The sequence below is a fragment of the Sminthopsis crassicaudata genome, chromosome 3, assembly GCF_048593235.1.
Source record: "Sminthopsis crassicaudata isolate SCR6 chromosome 3, ASM4859323v1, whole genome shotgun sequence".
In the NCBI taxonomy this organism is placed as follows: Eukaryota; Metazoa; Chordata; class Mammalia; order Dasyuromorphia; family Dasyuridae; genus Sminthopsis; species Sminthopsis crassicaudata.
In genome coordinates this window covers 319,271,518-319,291,151 of record NC_133619.1, presented here as the reverse complement: position 1 = coordinate 319,291,151, position 19,634 = coordinate 319,271,518, and the positions used below count along the sequence as shown (strand labels likewise).

At 36.2% G+C, this 19,634-nt stretch overlaps 1 protein-coding gene across 4 annotated transcripts in view; it reads left to right on the top strand.

Annotated features, from left to right (window-relative positions):
- The window catches only part of SPICE1 (spindle and centriole associated protein 1), a 62,851-nt gene that overhangs the window by 6,142 nt on the left and 37,075 nt on the right, over nt 1-19,634 (top strand). For 3 of the 4 annotated variants that reach the window (XM_074301206.1, XM_074301207.1, XM_074301204.1), the window contains exons 2-4: nt 3,899-3,997; nt 6,415-6,462; nt 12,051-12,197. In XM_074301206.1, coding sequence (XP_074157307.1) covers nt 3,899-3,997; nt 6,415-6,462; nt 12,051-12,197 — 294 coding nt within the window. Of the gene's footprint in view, nt 1-230; nt 464-3,898; nt 3,998-6,414; nt 6,463-12,050; nt 12,198-19,634 lie in introns of all 4 variants that reach the window. The other variant, XM_074301205.1, reaches the window with a different exon arrangement.

The window sequence follows — 19,634 nt, the reverse complement described above, 5'->3', positions numbered from 1 at the left end:
ATAACTTCAAAATATATATATGTACATATATACACACATATATTACAGAAGTTGTGGGGAAAAACTTGCAAATAAGATGTATATTTATGCATATGCATATGTATTTACATATATATATATCACTCATTGTGGTAGACATGTCCCTACAAACAAGATATGTAAGGATGTATGCATGTACTGCAGTCTGATTATGGGACACAACATGCAAATAACTGTGTGTGTACACACAGGATACATTGGAGATAATCGGCCGAGGTCAGGCACTTGGATTAAGAAGATCCCGGGAGTAGCTTCCTGTAGACTATGACATTTTAGCTGGAACTCGAGGAGGCTAGAAGGCGGAGATGAGGAAGAGGAGCCTGCCAGGTGTGGGGGAGGGCCAGTGAAAAGGCCCAGCCTTGTGCGAGCAGTGGCAAGGAGGCCCGAGTCACAGACCTGCAAATTAGGAAGGGTGATAAAAGGGGTAAGAAGACTGGAAGCGTTCGATCCTGGAGGTGATAGGGAACCGCCAGTTTATTGAATGAAGGAAAATAGGATCAAACCTGTGCTTGAGAACTACAATTTAGGCTGATGAGCAAGATTTGAGGCTGGGAGAACAGTCAGTGAGCTATTGGAAAACCAGCAGTGTTAGGGGAGAAAAGGGGTTTTAAAGGAGAAACATTGAAAAGGTGAAGGACTTGGCAACAATAAATTAGGTTGGGGGAGTAAGGAGTTCAGCGTGACATCTACTTGAGATTCTGCGAGACTTGGAGCATAATGATAATGCTCAAGGGAAGCGGTTCCGATGCATTCTAGGGATCCTATGTGGAGGTACTGATTCCTGGGAGACTTATCTATGAGGACCTTCCTTTCATTTTTGTAACTGAGGTCCATCTAGGCGTCATTAGAGCAGAGTTCTACCTTAGGTCCTTTGGTAAAAGGGATTGAGGTTTGATTTGCAGTTAGAAGATACATACTTTCACTTACTAACTCTGTGACTGGGCCACTTATTTAACTTCCCTGGGCCTCAGTTTCCACATCTGCAAAATGAAAAGATTGGATTATGCCCATTCTCAAATTTTTTTGTGCACTGTGGACCCCTTTGTTAGTGTACAGAAGTCTGTGATGGTTTTCTTCTCAGAATAATGGTGGTTTTTTTCTAACTATAAAATATGTAGAAATATGAAGGAAATCGATTTTTTAAAAATCCAGTTATCTATCTATCTATATTTTAAAAGTTCATGAACCCCAGATTAAGAACCTTTGTTGGCCTCTGAGGTCATTTAGTCAGCAAGTATTTATTGATCACCTATTGAGCACTGACACCTTGCTGAATTCTTGTAATACAAAGAAAAATAAAAGGTCCGTGCTCTCCAGATTAGACATAATGGGTGAGACAACTTGCAAACAACCATGCACAAACAGGATATATAGGTTTAGTTAGGGATAATCAGATGAGGGAAGGCATTAATATTAAGGGGGAGAGAAAAAGTCTTCTTGAAGAAAGCAGAAATTCAGCTGGAATTTAATAGGAGACAGATGAAGAAGGGAGAGAATTCAGACTTGAAGGACAATCCATGTAAATGCCTGAAGTGTAGAGAATGAGTGAGGAACAGCAAAGAGTGAGTGTCTTTGGAACACAGAGTACTTGGGGATGGTTGGGTATAAGAATAGAAAGGTAAGAGGGGCTCATAGAACAAAGAACTTTGAACATTTACCAAACAGAGGACTTCCTATGTAAACTTAGAGGTAGAAAACTTGGAGTTTATTGAGTGAGGGAGTGGGTAACATAGTCAAACTTGTATTTTAGGTCCCTTCAAGCTACCCCACTTCTCAGCTCAAAATCTATGATCCTTTCAGTGTACCTCTCTGCCTGTTATCAATTATTATGCTGTGTAGGAATACAGAGATGCTTTCTAGGGCTTGAGAATTTGTAGAACAACTTGCTGATAAACTAAATTTCATTAAACTGCTGTGCTTTTTTAAATTTTTGTGTTTTTTAAAAAATAGTTTTAATGTCTGAATGCTCCCTTACTAATATGCTTATAGTTATTTTGGTAGAGTGAGAAACATATCAGAAATTTTTATATTGTCCTTTAGCTACATTTCCTCTTTCAATTTAAGGTCCTTAGAATTGTGCATAAAGTAGGAGAATTTTTCGTAAAAGATAGACCCTTTAGATCCATGGAAATACTCCTTTATTTGAAGAATGTTGTCATGATTTTGCCCATTTAGGGGGCTTTCTCAGGTTTTTGGAGGAGTGTGTGTGTGTGTTTGTATGTGTATGTATGTGTATACATATGTAGACACATATCTATGTATACACAACATATATGTATGCATATAATTTGAATGCTTAAAGGAGCAAACTCAAGTGGAATTAAATGATATATTTTTGAGAAGTGTATTTTGGAGTGGATTTGAATAGAAACAGTCTTTCAGAGCTGGAAGAGATCTTGGAAATCTTTCTAATGAAACTATTGTTCTTTTGCTTTCATGGCTAGACTTTTAGAAAAAGTAGTGTAAAGACTTCCTCAACAACTTCTACTTAATTTTTAACCCCTTGCAATGTGGCTGCTAACCAATGTGACACCCTTTCCCCAACTCTAGGGAAAGTGTTCTCTCCAAAGTGGGAATTGCTTAAGCTTATTACCTTCTCTCAGTCCTGTTTTGAAATCTGTTTCTCCTTCATCCCTTTGTTTTTTTCTCCATACTGCTGCTGTCTTAATTTAGGCTTGGTTTCTTGTCTGAGCTACAGGTGAATAGCCTTCTGATTGATCCTGTGCTTTGAGGCTCTTGACCTTTCTCTTCCATCATCTTCAGAGATAAAGGTCTTTATATCTGTTCATAGATTCCCAGTTCATAGGAATTAGAATTGTAGATGTAGAACAGAGAAGCCACCCTAGCTCTAGTACTGCCCCTAATTTTACAGATGAAGGAACTGAAGCCCGGAAAGTTTAGGTGAATTGCTCAAAGTCACATTGGATCTAAAATGTCAGTTGCCTTTCCTTAAAAAGAAAGACTTTAACCTGACATTTCTTATAATCCACAATATTGCTTCTCTCTTTCTAGCATTATCTTATAGGATTTTTCATGTTCTATATCCCAGCCAACCATACCTCTCGGCACCTGTGACTCTTTTCAAGACTTGTCTGAGGTTTTTATACAGAACTTTTGTGATCCTCCATGAATGTTTCCTATTAATATTTTTGTCCTGAAAAACCAGGCTCTAGTCCAGTTCTGCCCCTGCTTTTTATATTGAACACATTACTTTGCCTTTGTGGAATTTAGTTTTTTTTAAGTAGTAACAAAAACAACAACCTAAAATCACTTATTGTGGGTGAAGAAGTGGAGATTTTAATTTTTGGTTTGCACCTTTGAATTTTGGTAAAAATCTCAATATTACAATCTCCTTCATTAAATGCAGATCAGCAACTCAAGAGTCCAAATAAACAGACATTTTACAAGGCACTGTGCTTGGTACTGTTGCTAATGTTGTTGCTGATGTTGAAGACAGCTCTAGGCCAGCACTGTCTCCACTGTACTATCTAGCACTCTCTCTCTCTTTCTCCCTCTCTCTCTCCTTCCCTCTCTCCCCCCCCTCTCTCTCTCTGTCTCTTTCTCCCTCTCTCTCTCCCTCTCTCTCTCTCTCTCTCTCTCTCTGTCTGTCTCTTTCTCCCTCTCTCTCTCTCTCTCCCCCTCTCTCTCTTTCTCTCTCTCCCTCCCTCCCTCCCTTCTCCCTCCCTCCCTCTTTCTCTCTCTTTTTTTTCTTTGTGTCTTTTTTCTTCTAATTTGCAGGTGCGTTTTCATTGAAAATTTTTTATTCTATTGATGCTTGAAAATTTTAATACTTATTTCACTTGAAAAAATACAAAAACATCTTGTATTTTTAAAGCTTACAATATCTTATTCATTGCAGATGTCATTTGTGAGGCTGAGCCGCTTTGGTCCCCGTGGAAATGGAAGAAAAGTGCTGAAAGCTAAAAAGAAGAAAACTCCATTGAAGCAAGAATGGGATGTAAGTCTAGGTGGGGTGTTGTTGCATTATTTTGGAGAATCACATGTGATTCCATGGCCTTAGTCATACATTGGATTACTCAGGATAGTGGACAGTGTCATTGAGATAGAGCATGCTATTGAATATAAACTGTACTTTGTGATAAAAAATGGATAACCTCTGGTGCTAAAAGGCCCTGAGAAGCACATGAGGCAACTTCAGTCAGCGCCTACTATGTGCTAAATTACAGGAAAAAAAGAAAGACAAAAGACAGTCCCCTTTTTCAAAGAGCTTACCGTTTATTATGGAAAAGGCATGTTAGTAATTGTATACAAACAGGCTATGAACAAAATAAATTGGAAATAATGAACAGAGGGAAAACAGAAGAAACCAGAGAAAGCTTTCCATAGAAAGAGGGATTTTATTTGGGACTTGAAGGAAGGCAATTCCCTAAATCAGTGAAATTACAGGTTAGGTCTGAAAAAACAAACCAATCCAAAAACAACAACAACAACAAAAAAAACCCACTCCTAAAACATACTGTGTATATAGTCTCCTTTAAAATAAGCACCTTATTCAAAAATTCCAATAGACTTTGATGGAAAGGTGCCATTATATCTAGAGAAAGAACTATGGAGACTGAATGTGGATCAAAGCAGAGTATTTTCACTTTGTTGTTTGCTTTTTTTTTCCCTCTCATGGTTTTTTCCCCTTTGATCTGATTTTTTTATGTGTGCGCCACAGAATGAATATGGAAATATGTTTAGAAGAATTGTACATATTTAACCTATATTGAATTGTTTGCTATCTTGAGGAGGGGGAAAGTGTAGCGTGCTCTCCTGGCAGTTACAATTACTAGTCTGTCCTAGACCCACCAGAGCACCTTTGACCACTGTCCTTTGCAGTGTGAGCTCTACCCGGCTCGCCTCCTCTGAGGCCTTCTAAGGTCTCTGGCCACAATCTCTTGAATCTATAGCTTAGTAACCGGTAGCGCACTCAAGAACAACCACATGTAATCTTAAAAGCCTTTATTATACCTACTCACATAATGCCCTAACTGATGCCCTGACTTGTTGGTTCCCTGGTGAACACCTGGTCAGAAGACCCATGTGTTCACTACCAAAACCCTTACCTCTTTTGGCTACCCATCTTGGCTTGGCCACCCAGGCTAGGGAGCCAGAGTGAAGAGCACCAGGTTAAAGAGGGCGGTTGCTGCCTGCAGTGGGCTTACATAGGGCCTGTGAGGTCACACACACAGCCAATCAGCGAGAGAGTCACCCATTACAAAACTATCTCAATATGGCCAGGATCCCGCCCAAGGGCAGTCCTAATATCCACAGAAATTACTTCCAGGCCTCAATCTCCCGATGCACTGTGTCCACCCATTTAAAGGCCCTTACAGGAAAGAGAGGGAGAAAAGTACAATGTTTTGAAAAGGTGAATGTTGAAAACTGTCTTTGCATGCATTTGGAAAAATAAAATACTTTTAAAAAAATTAGTCACCTAAGAAGATTATATGCACATTTCTCCAAGTTGTGATTCCTAGAAACATTATTAGAATAAGCCCTCTTTTTTTCTGAATCTGTATCACATAATTTTAAAAGTATATTTAAATTTTAGAAACAATCAAAAGTTGTTTCATGACAAATCTGTTGAATGAGGTAGAAACTCAAACTCGATAGTAATTTTTTAGGGGTTGAATACAAGTTGATAAAACCAGTTTTCATGTAAAGTGACTAATGGCAGTTTAAAAAGATGAATTCCAGTGATGTTCAAATTATGGGTAGCATTATTGGAATAAATGGATAGCAGGCGACTGCTTATAAAGTAAAGGTATAAATTTTTTTACATTAATTTATTCTAAAACTTCAGTACAGTTATGGTATATGCTTGGGTATGTATAGCTTCAGTACTGTCATGATTGTCAAAACTAGTTTCATTAGATTATAGTTTATGCCTTGTACTTTTCTAATTCTTTTTGAAAAAAATTTTCATTTTATAGTAGGAAGAAATAAGCTAGTTTTAAGCCAAGGAAGAATAAAACTTATTCTCTGAATTTAGGAAAAAAAACTTTTATCATCATCAACTTTCTTTGAAGTTTTGTTCTCATATTAATTCCTATAACAACTGACTTCAGTCTGAAAGGTCCATTTTGCTTTTATTGTCTCCTAGGACCTACAGTTCTATGAAACTCAGCTTGAAAATGCCATTTTAGTTAAATTTAAGTTAAATTTTAATAAAATACTAGCCCACTTCACTCTTTATTTTTATTCTGTTATAAGCTCATTGAACAGGTTTTGTATACTCAAAAGGGCCTGTGTTTATTTTAAAATGAGGAAAGCAGATACCTACTACCAAAAAGAGTTTTCTTTAACACTAACTTATTTATTTTTGTTAGAATTTTATATATTTAATAATTTTTTAAAAAAACTTTACAGAGTACCGTGAATGATTTAACAGTACATCGAGCAACTCCTGAAGACCTGGTAAGTTTAATATCAAAAGTGATTAAAGTTATTTATATTTAACACGTTCCATTGAAGTGTTTTTGTTTTAAAACTAAATGATAGGGGGCAGCTAAGTGGCACAGTGGATAGAGTACCAGCCTTGAAGTCAGGAGAACCTGAGTTCAAATCTGCTCTCAGATACTTTTCACTTCCTAGCTGTGTGACCCTAAGGCACTTAACCCCAATTGCCTCAGCAAAAAACAAAAAAAAACAACAAAACTAAATGATAATGTCTTCTAGCTATTATTCAATAAGTATTCCTTGAGAATATGTCTATACAAAACAAATCAATTATTTTAAATATCCAGGCTTGAGTCAAGATAACTGATAGATTTAAATTGGGTTCTGAATCTTATTTTGTCTAGCTTTGCATTGCCCTTGCCTATTTGGTCCCCTCCTTATTCTTCCAAGTTTATTACTCATAGTAATCCCTTATGAGAATTCTCTGTTCTAACTCTAAGATCTGCTTATTCCACAAATGCATTCCCACCTTAATGTCTCTTATTCAGATTATTCTTCCTGTTTGAAATGTCTCTCCCGACCTTCCTCCAAGTCTTACCCTTCTTTTGAGATCCAGTTCATATCCCACTTCTGTGAGAATTCCAGTGATCTCAACCATCACTTCCTCTGAACTTGTGTAGCTCTTGGAGTCTAGAGAACTCATTCAGCACTTAGCATAGGGGCTGTATTACTCCTGCCTCTCTGTGTGATGCCTGCCACAGTGTTCTGCATACATTTAGGTGCTCTTTTTTTTTTTTTTAATTGTTTTTGATGACACTGTATTGCTGATTCTTTATTCATATATCAAGAAATAACAAATGTGCACTTTATATAATATTGAACACCTATCTTCTTCATATATATATAGTTCTACATTGTTGGTGTTTTGTCAAGACATACTATTCTTGAATTTCTTCTTTCTCCCAAATTAGTGAATTCTTCTATTTCATTTACTCAAAGACCTGAGCTTCCAGATCTCTCTTTACATTTCCATGAGAAACCATTTTTATATTAAATACCTGCAATAAGAAAGCTCGCAAATGATTTTTTTTTAAATGATATGTTCACCATTAGCAAAGATTGATTAGATTTGTATACTCTTCTATGAGAGAAGTAGAGATTTGCTTCTTAACTTTTTACCTTTGGAAGGAGGGTAGTTAAGGAATCTAATTCAAATCCTGCCTCTGATACTTTCTATCTGAGTGACTTTGAGCAGATCATTTAATGATGGGTGAGTCTTGGTTTCTGCGGCCAAAAATGGAAAGATTGGTCTAGATAGCCTTGGAGAATCTCTTTGAACTCTAGATATGATCCTGTGGTCTTTGCTTCCGCTGTTTTTGAGAATTCAATGAATAGTTAGAAGTTCCTTGTCATGTCTTGTTTTAAACTAAAGGAATTCCTGAGTATCTATAGTACAGTACCTCTGTCATCTAATGATGTGCTTTGCATATAGTAGATGCTTAATAAATGATTGTTGATTGAACTAAATCAGAAAGACAACTGCTTGAAATGTCATCTTGTCCAAAGTGAGATTTTTGTTTGTTTCTGCATATTGAAATAGTCCAGAGCCAAGTGTATAGAATTGCAGGGGCAGGGATAGGAAAGATAAGAGTAGTGACTATGTCAGTTTCTGTATGGGAAATGGTGGGGGCTTGAATGAAGCTGGATTTGTCTTTACTGAAAACAGTGATACGTTTTGTTGTTTAATTGTTCAGTTGTGTCCTATTCTTCATGACCCCTCCTGTCTTGGCAAAAGTACTGGAGTGGTTTGACATTTCCTTCTCCATAGATTAAAGGCAGATCTTTTAAGTGACTTACCCAGGATCACACAGGTAATAAGTGTCTGAGGCTGGATTTGAACTTCAGTCTTTCTGATCAGGTCTAGCACTATCCATTGAGCCACCTGGCTATCTCCCTTTCCTTAACCCTGAGACTTGGTGAGAACTATTGCTGGGAGGTATAACACTCAAAGGTAGCTGCTTTGGAGGACCCATGAGAGGTGGGTGCTGTGAGAAAATAAGCAAGGTTAGAGAAAGGGTGGGAAACACACACACACACACACACACACACACACACACACACACACACACACACACACACATCCCTTCTGCTGCTGCCTGATGCCTAGTGACCCAGGCCCTTTTGGCCCCTGCCACAGCTGAGCTGTCTGCTCAAGGAATAGTTCAGCCTTCCCAATTGTTCAAGAGATGGTTGAAGCACCATTCCTGTGGAAATGAGCAAAGCCACATAGATGACACTGAGAAGGCTGCATTAATAGAGAAACAGGAGCCCAAACTAAGTTTGCAGGTAAGTTTGAAGGTAGGTGAGTTAGGACAGCAACTATGGTTGATTGCCAAAAGAATGAGGTAGAACAAAGTGACAGCAGATCAAATGGGAAGGGATGAAGACTTGGGAAAATCTCTAAGGCTTAGGTGAATCTTTTATAATAATAAATGATGGCTTACTGCATGGATTGGCAATGAAGTGGGGGAAAATAACTGAAAGGCTGTAAGACTTTACTATTTATATGACAGCAAGGGAGCCAGTGGAGTGATCTTCCAAGCTGCTCAGTGGCTATTGGAGTAGAGGTTCTGGCCTATAAAGAGTTCTGTGGTGTTCTGATGTGGTTGATTTGGATACTATCTTAACTTTTTCCAGGGAGGTCAGCAGCTAGCACACCTTCCTTAGAATGGCCATATTACCACACACTATCCCAGCCTATTGAATTCTTGCCTATTCTTTAAAGCCTAATGCACTTGGGATTTTTTAGCTTTAGTAATATTGTATCTTGGAAAATTGTACCCAATTATTCATACTCTTACAGATTATTTAGAAATGGAAAGGTAAATTTAGTAACCTACAGAATTATAACAAGAGTGATAAAACTGGGGAAATTTTAGCTCACATTCCAGTATGCATATATTGAAAAAAAAAATTCTCAGATTTCTCAGAACTTAACTTTGGCAACTTTTCTTTTTAAATCATATATCTCACAATCAAGTCAGAAATAACCGAGAAGGGTAATGAACAAGTTGAAGTTCACAAAAGTTGAATCATGAAAAAGAGCAAAAATATCGGGAACAGAAGTAGAGGCTGCAACTTGCAGTGAAACTTATCTCTGGGAAGACAGGTTAAAACAATAAAGAGATTTTTCTCACCGATATGTCCTAGGAACTTTGAAGTTCTACTTACACAGAAAAAACAAGATGAGTTTCTAAGCCTCTTAAGCGTCAGGAAAAAGAGAAGATGAATGTGTGGGGGGAAGGAGTGTCCTCTGACCTGCAAGCTCAAAAGAAAGAAAAATCCTCAGACAAAAACTCTTTCTTCACAAAGCAGGAAACACTAAGAAGAGAAGAAAAAAATCTACTTTTTAATATATCTTAAGTATTTTTCTCCAACATGCAAAACAGATATTATGGTATCTCTTGCTTTCATATTGTAGGGCTATATTTTTTATATAGAACTGTTGTAGCACATTATTCTGTTTAAATTTGTGTTTCTTTTCTGTATACAAAGATCAGGTAGTTGTACAAAAGATTGGAAGATAGTTAAGTGTCTTATTTAATGAATTTGCTAGGGGAGTAGAGTGGGAAGAGAGGAAAGGAAGACCTGTGGGAATCTTTTGTAAGACTTGTCTTTCCAAGTCTGTATGATCTTGGGCAAACTATTTAATCTTTTAGAGCTTTAATTTCTTTATAAAATGAGAAGTTTGGACTAAATTATATTTAAGGTCCCCTACAACTAAATATATGATCTTGGGACCCTTTTAATTTTATTTGGCAACTGACTTAGCATAGTTTTTCTGTACCTACTTTAATTCTGTTTTAATCCTTGCTAAAAATTAGGTTCATAATGATCTATTCATATAATTGATCATAACAGTAAGTCCTATTGTCAGCCAATTGGAGACTTCTCTTTTTGAGAGAGGAAAACTAATGAAATCTTCAGAAAAAAAGAATCCTGTTATCACCTTCATGAAACTGCTTCTCCAATCCTTCCCATTGAAATTATATATCAACCTGGAATAGATTTAATACTCAGACTGGCACACAAAAACCAGTATGTGTTCTTTGTAAGCATTCCATTAAGCAGCCTACAACATTTGTATACCATCCAAGGTGGATTCTTTTCTCCTGGGGAGGTAAAATGAAATTTTAAATTGGATCTGGGTATGAGTTCTGCAGCTGTTTGCAATGAAATATTTGTTGTCCGTTCATGGCTGAGTGGCTGTGAAATTCTTGGCTTGTAGGAGGGTTTGGGATAGTTAGTGTTTTCTAAGCCCTCCAATTCAGTTTTCTCAACAGGGCCTTGTTCCTTAGTTTGCAATCTGTATACCTGCACATCCCATGTAACTCATCTATTCCTATAAACTTATCTAGATATACTTTAAAGTCATGAATATACTTATCTAGATATACTTTAAAGTCATGAAGAATTGGAACGAAGATCAAGCCTCACTGGATGTAGTAATACTCCTTTTGCAGATCATCTGGAAATGTTTTCTTGCTTATATGAAGACACTGCTTAGGCCTTGAAATAGTGTCATCACATTTCAAAAGCTGATTGACCAACAATTCATTCTTTAGTTGTTTTTAACCTGTGGATTTGTTCTTTTGAGTAGTGTATAACTAAAGTAAGGTGAATTATGGGCAGGGAGACTCTTGCTATATTAAGTGTGACTGCTTTTCCCACAAAAAGTTGAAGAGGCTCCGGGATAAATTTCTTGCTTTTGAAATAGCCTTTTAGCTGCTTATGGTCACTAGAATAATTTTTTACATAGGTTCATAAAAAGTGTGCAGGGCAGAGGAGGTGATAGAGGAGCATTAGGAAAGAGAAACCTGTAGTGAAATGCTTATATCTTGCAATTTCTTGCAAGGAATTACTATAGAGTCTTCATATTGTTTATTCTTCCTTTTCTCCCTTAGGATAGTATCCATTTTCGCTATATTTGTTTCTGCTTATAGGGTGGCTGAGGAGCCCATTTATTCCCTATTGAACTAACACTTCTCTGTTTTATATAAAGTTGATTGTGAAAAGCAGCCCACGTAGACTAGTTGAATGTAGTCTCTGTTTCCCACTAGTAAATCATAGTATTGTTTAGTTCAATAACTAACTCAGTTAAAAAATAGAATTTATAAAACACTGGAATGAAATAATGGATAATGTAGGACAAGAACTGTGGTCAGTTGTCAGGTAAGCAAGCAGATTAGAATGCAGCTACATACACATCCAGAGAGAGATTTATGGAGACTGAATGTGAATTAAAGCATATTTTCACCTTTTTATTATAGTTTGCTTGTTTTTTTCCTTGTTTTTTTTTTTCTTTTTGATCTGATTTTTTTTTTTTTTTTTGCACAGCAGGATGAATATGGAAATATGTTTAGAAAAATTTCATGTGTTTAACCTATATTGGATTGTGAATGCAGCTAGTCCTATGAAATATACTAATTGTTCTACTCATTCAGTGGCTTGCTGCAGCTGTCATTTGGATGCTGACCTTGGCAGGATGGTAATAGCTGGCTGAGCTCATGCTCATTTGTAACAGAAGTTTTTTTCATCTATATCAGGTACGTCGTCATGAACTACACAAATCAAAGAATAGAGCACTTGCCCATTGGGAACTTCAAGAGAAAGCTTTGAAGAGAAAATGGAAAAAGCAGAAACAGGATACTCCTGATCTTCTTGGAAAAAGGAGATTGGCTATCATGAAGGAGGTAATGCTTAAAACTCTGTTCACATTTTTTGACATGATTAGGAAAAAGGAGTAGATAAGTGATTTTTTTTTCTTTTTTGTTTCCTTACAGTTGAATAAATTAGCAGTCCTATTACTCAATAACTTTCATATGTAAATACTTACTCCTAGTTCACCAAATCAAGGAAGCTGGCTATAATCCTAATTCTAAGTTTATATCAAGTAAAAATTGAATCCTCCCCCAGCTGACTAGTAAGTTACTTGCCTCTAACATTTTACTAGAAGTAAGATATTTACATCAAGGATTAGACGTTGTTTTGGAATGAACTCAAATTAGAATGAGGGAAATGGAAAACAACAGTTGTATGTCTTAACTTTATCTGTTGATGCCTTTCAGTAGTTAGGAAACTTGTTCTTCCCTTATTCAGGGTGTTTCTTGCAGTATTAGTGTTTAGGTCAACAGGTAGAGGATGTAGGCAAGTGACTTTTCAAGTCTTCTTTAAAATATGTTATATCTTTCTTTTGAGGAGTTAAAAGTTATTTAGGTCATTATTCCATTTTCTCAGGGAGAAGTAGGTGTCAATTGTGTATGTCATCAGGCCTTTCTGAAATCAGGCTGCTCATAATTTCTTATAGAACAATAATATTTCACTACATTCATATACCATAACTTATTCAGTCATTCCCCATTTGATGGACATCCATTCATTTTCCGGTTCCTTCTTAATACAAAAAAGGCTACTATAAACATTTTTGCACTTGTGAGTCCTTTCTCCTCTTTTATGATCTCCTTGGGATACAAACCCAATAGAGACACTGCTGGATCCAAGGGTGTGCACAGTTTTATTGCCTTTTGGGCATAATTTCAAGAATTCTAGAATAATTCTAGAATGGTTGGATCATTTTACAACTCTTATCAGTAATCTATTAGGTGTCCCAGTTTTCCCACATCTCCAATATTCATCATTATTTTTTCCTGTCATCTTAACTAACCTTAAAGGTATGAAGTAGTATCTCAGAGTTGTCTTAATTTGCATTTCTCCAATCAATAGTGATTTAGAGCATTTTTTGATATGACTAGAAATGATTTTAATTTCTTTGTCTGAAAATTTCTTTGCATTTGTTCATATCCTTTGACCATTTATCAATTGGGGAATGGCTTGTATTCTTATAAATTTGAGTCACTTCTCCATATGTTTTAGAAATGAGGCTTTTATCAGAAATCCTGGATATAAATTTTTTTTCTCCAGCTTTCTGCTTCCCTTCTAATCTTGACTGCACTGATTTTGTATATACAAAACATTTTTAATTTAATGTAATCAAAATTACCTGTTTTATATTTCACAGTGTTCTTTAGTTTTTCTTTGGCCTTTAATTCCTTTTCTCCAAAGATCTGAGTTTGCCTAATTTGCATGTATAAAAGGAGAGACCCACATTGCAAAAAACTTTGAGAGAAGAGAGTATCTAGGAGAGGATGATTGATAGTGTCAGAGGCTTCAAAGGGGTAGAGAAGTGTGAGTATTGAGAAAAAGTCATTAGAATTTTAAATGTTCTTAGCATTTGGCAGTGAAAGCAAGAAGAGATACTGGATGGTAGCTTGAAAAAAATAAGAAAGCAATTCAAGCCTTCTTAAAGTTAAAGGACATACTTGTATATAATATATAATAATAATAATCAGTAGATAAGGATAGACTGAATATTAGTGTTGATGAGATAATGGAAGGGACAAGTTTACAGTAGGGTATCAGAGGGGTGATTATCCAGATTACTAATAGAAAGGTCATACTTGTCAAAGAGAAGTATTCCCTCTTTGTTGGAGCCTAGATGGCTGATGTCTTAGAGCTAGGTTTATACGCCGGCCTGCTTTTGGCAAATGGGCTGAGGGGCGGAGACAGAGTGTGAGTTTTTGTTTTTACTATAGTCCGGCCCTCCAATAGTCTGAGGGACAGTGAACTGTTTATTTAAAAAGTTTGAGGACCACTATCTTAAAGGGATTTTGAGTTGTAGAAGCTGGTGCTCATAATGGATGGCCTCAATTTTCATAATGAAACAGGAGAATAAGTCCTCTGCTGAGAGAGATTGTGAAGTAATATAACTTAGGCTTGAAAAGAGAAGAGGAAATTTGGAAAAATCGCTGTGGAGAGTTTGATGGAAGAATCAGTTAGGGAAGGATAAAAGGAGTGGGGACTTTGTAGATTTTTTTTTGAACAAGGTCTTTGATTTCATTGTTTAGAGTATTCCCAATGAGTCAATTCCTTTTATCAATTCAGATTAGCACTTGATTTGCAAATTACAGTCCTCTAAGTTGCCAATTGAGATTAGATAACCTAAATTCTTAATGAACTGAGTATGTTTGTGTACTTCTTACACCCGCATTGATAAGGAATGCTAATATTTATAAATAAAGAATAGAGGCAGTTAGTGGGGATAACCAAATTTGTCTTTTGGCATCTTGGATTGGAAGGCCTGAGTAGAATAGGGAACCAGGAGTGTTGGGGCTGAAGTAAAATAAAGTAAGGATAAGAAAGAAGGAAATAGTATTGGAGGGAGAAGGTTTTTGATTTGGCATTTATAATTGAATTACTGGTGTTATGAATGGAGAAGTAGGATGTTCGCTAATACTAAGATGGGGAAATATGAAAGAAGGGAGATTCAAAGGCGCATCTGAATTAGTAAATCTGTGGTGATGGAGACCCAAGGATCTTGACTGAACTAACATTAAGCAGTAATTTCTTTGTCTCTTCCCAAGATGACAGGAGATGATAGAAGCATAGTAAGAATACACTTGAACAAAGGTGTTTTGGGTAAATGAATGAGAAAGGACTAGAAAAGCTTTCATGAATCTTATTCTTTAGTAGGCTACATCTTTGTGGTCACAAAATTAACTGAAAGGTAAAGAGAATACATGATCCCACTCTTACTGTTTGTTGGTCTTAAGAAGCATTTGATTATTTGCAGGATATTTGATGGTGCAGGAAAAGTTATTGTTTAAGGTTTTGTTTTTTAAAGCACTGTCACCCAATCAATTTAAATCATGAGATTCTTTGAAAGATGAAATAATGAAAAACTTTGACAATCTCTGGTTAATATTAAGTGAGACATAAAATGCAGAGAGGTATGTTTGCTAAAGGTGTTTGCCACTCTCATGGAAGATGTTCATCACAGAATGCAAATTGGAGAGGGATTCCTTTCAGGTGGTCAAGTCCTCCAAGTTTTCTTTTTGTTAATTACATCATTACAACCTGGAACATTTTAAAACCTGTGAATAATCTAGAGTTTCTTCCAACTATACACACAAAAAAAATTTAAGTGGATGAAGACTACTTGGATAGACATTCCATAGAACTAATGTATGCACTTTGGATGGATAGAGAATTTTATCTACAATAAGTGACTTGGAAGAGGAGCGCTATCCAGATTATCTTTCAGAATGTAAATAGTGCTTCCAATAACTCTGAACTTCCTTCTGAAACCAAGGCCCATCGTTTTTCTTCTCATCATGATTGAACCCCATTCTTTGAAGAATGACATTTTGTGGTTAATCCATGAGCAATGGGGAGTTATATGTGAAGAATTTACTAGTGAAGAATTACACAGGAGGTCATATAAATGATGTCTTCAGTATAGTGTGATAATGTGGGTTGTCCACCTCAGTCTTCTGTCTTTTGCAAATGAGTTTGTACTATGCTGTACACTAGGATTTTATCTGAAAACTTCCTGGAGCATATTCCAGATCCAATCTCTTCGCTATTTACCTGGGCCTTTTGAAAAAGCTGTAATTGAAGCACTTTTATTTTATTCCACATTTCTTCCCATAGAGATTTAAGCAAACCTCAAAGCAGCACACCCTTCTTTTTTCACTCCAAATGTTTTCCTTGTCCCATTTCCTTAGTTCTTAATAAAGTCTCCCACCATATTAAGGCTTTTACTCCCAAACTTCTAAATCAATCTGACTACAACACAGGACTGAGATTTACAGTCCTCAAGTGATCAGGTTAACTCCTTATGCCCTAATACTCCTAAAATAGATATAGATAGAGAACTTCAGCATCTCTTATGATGTGTGTACTTAGGGCTGGGAGAAAAAAACCTGAATCAGGTAAGGAAATATCTTCTAGCAGATCTCTTTTAGAGGTATCCTGTAGAAGTTATACTGTAGTGGAAATGAAGGGATCTCCAGAAAAAGTTGCATTTCCTCTCCATATGACTTCAGACTAGTCACTTAGCCTATTTGAATTTTTGTTTGTGTCACTATAAATGAGTAGGTCTGGCTTCTGAGGCCCTTCCTACCTCTAAATATATAGTCCTATAACCATATGATCTCCTAACTGCTTCTACTGTTGCTATAAGAATCTCATATAATTTGTAGATATCAAAATGGGAATTGGCTGAGTAGAATATGTAGTTTTTTACTCATCTAGTGGAATGAGAGAACTCCTAGCCAACTACTTCACACTATTTCCATTAACTAACTATTATTCATTTTCTCAATTATTAAGTAGAAGCTGTTGGAAGAAATACAAAAGATAAAACATTTGACTTCATAGGGCTTGCAGTATAGAGGAAGGATACAACACAAATGAATAGGCAGTATTATATAAAGATATACATTAGTTATAAGCTCACAGGACAATAATTTTAATGTAAAATGCAGGATAAAAATATGAGTACATGTGATGACCACATCAGCACCCTGGATACCTTAGAATCAGCCAGAGTCAGGATAAGCAAAAGTTCTTGGTCTTTAGTGGTAGAAGTGAAGAGAATGGACCCGTAGGATCTCCGAGACCTCACCTCCTCGTCTCCTACCCAGAAGTGACCTTGGCTAGTCTCACTCCACCTCCTAGTCCCTCCCATAATTCTCTGTATACACCAAATGATTGAGCCAGCACAGGATAGTGGGAAGGGCCATTTTCCAAGCATATTCTTATAGAGTGTTGTCCAATTATAATTAGCCTCAACTGCTTGATTGTCCGACCTCAGTGCATTAACTCAAGAGTTTCAGCCCTTTACAAGTACAAGTCACAATAAAAACCTTAAGGATGGAAAGATATTTATGGGTGGTAGGAAGGGAATCAAGAAATGCTCTTGGAGGAGCTTTTATTTGTTCTGGATTTCAGAAAGTGGAATTGTGGGCAGTAAGGAATGGTATTAGTAAAGGTTTAGAAACTTTGCATATGAGAGATGTGATTATAGCATTCCCAGAATGAGGATGATAATTCTCTAGGACATAAAAAGTGGATGGGGCATTGAAAAGCATCCAGTAGGGGCAGCTAGGTGGCACTGTGGATAGGCACCAGCCTTGAATTCAGGAGGACCCCAGTTCAAATGTGGTCTCAGACATTTAACACTTCCTAGCTTTGTGACCCTGGCCAAGTCACTTGGTTTTTTTTTTTTTTTTTCTTTCTTTCTTTCTTTTTCTGAGGCTGGGGTTAAGTGACTTGCCCAGGGTCACACAGCTAGGAAGTGTTAAGTGTCTGAGACCAGATTTGAACTCGGGTCCTCCTGAATTTAAGGCTGGTGCTCTGTCCACTGCCCCACCTAGCTGCCCCTCGGCAAGCCACTTAACCCAGCCTCTAGGGGGAAAAAAAATAAAAGCATCTAATGTTGGGGAAAGTTATGAAGAAGATGGTAGAATATTCCATAGAATAATCCTTCAAGTCCCTGGCCCTGTGGGGATAAGTAGTGGTCATGAGGCTAAAATAGTTTAAGAAGCATTAGGAATGTTTTGCTTCTCATATCACTTCTTTATGATATTGGATCTGCTGCTAATAATTTGAGACAATGAGTGTAGAATGATTTATGGAAAACAGGACAAGAACTGGATGGATTATGCTTTAGGGTGGGTTAAGTAGATTGTTTTAAGTTAACATAAAAACATATGAAGAGCTACATGACATGCATTCCAGTTGTTTCCCCTAGCCCCACTTTATTTTTTGTCTCATTGTAGTATCAGGCATGTTTTTGGTAGAGCATGATTAAGTAGTCAATTTCTATATAACTTTTGCAGTGTTTTGCCTTGTTGATCTCCAAGAAAAAAATCATCCATTCATATTCATCCATTCACCTAAAATCTCTCAAGGAGGAACATCCCCATCTTCTGGAAATGAAGGATATTGCCACTATCAAGATTCTTAAAAATTTAATGCTATCTTTTCTTACAATACTCTTTTCTTATCATATTCTATCATATTTTATTTCTCTATATTTGACATTTTCATTATAAACAATTTTGTAGCAACAAACAGTTTGGGAACATTGAAAACCATGTGGAATTTTCTAAAATGAAATCTAGATTAATCTACTCCTCTTCAAGTTTGGACTCAGCTCATCATAAAGTGGACTTGTCTTAAGACATTTTGAACTTCCTAATATATTAATTTAATTTTCATATTTAAAATTGGCCCATCTAATTAATGATTGTCTTAGTTTATAAGAATTATACTGGCTTAATTTACTATACATGGATTCCAATACAGTGTTATTTAATATATTTATTAAGTCTTTATTAAGACTTCTGATGATAACATGGATGCTTATTGAATGCCAATTGATAATAACAAAATTAAGATTCTTAATTGAATTGTTCTTGAAACAAAAATATTGGGTAGCTATCATTTGACATAAATTTTTCTGGCATTAATATAAGACCTTTCAGTTTAACTTCCAGTTTATAGGTGTTATTTTTTGCTGAAGTATACATTTCTAGGCATGGATTTTTCCAATATTGATAGAGGTAGAATCTAATTTTTAAAAGCTTGATATAACAGGATCAGGGGAACTAGAATTGAAAGAGTCATTATACACTTCCAACTCTAAGTGATAACTTGTGGAGATTGAATTATTTGCCTGTGTCACATAGATAGACCTGTATTATGTATGTTTTCAAAAATCCGTAATTTTTCTGTTATGGAAGACTTCCTGCCCCAGATAGGTATATTGTAGTCAGGCAGCAAGCATTTATTTAGCACTTACTATGTGCAAGGCACTGTGCTAAAGGCTTATTGAATTGGAAATCTATTAATCCATTTAATAGAATGTGTAGAAGGCAGGGATACACACCTGTGTTTTTGATTTACATTAGGCAAACGTTAGTTGTCCTCCTTATTTGTAAATTGTAACCAATTGTGGGATATTGTTGGATAGTACAGGGTGAAAGATGTATATACATATGTGAATGTGATATATTTTAAATATAATTAGATTTTTTAAATCATGTTATATTGCTGCTTTAAGACTTTACTTTTAGCAAATAACTACTTAAAAGTGGGAGCCATAAAGTGATAGTTTCAGATTTTCTTAGACTAGAGGAATATTGTCAAAGTGTGGTAGGAGTGCATTATTTTTAAATTATTGTTTAAGAAAAGATAAAATAATGATTAGGTAATTTAAATAATTCCTAGCTCTAAAAGGCCTTCAGACATCTTACTTACCTGAAATATGAGAACTTCTCAAAGTA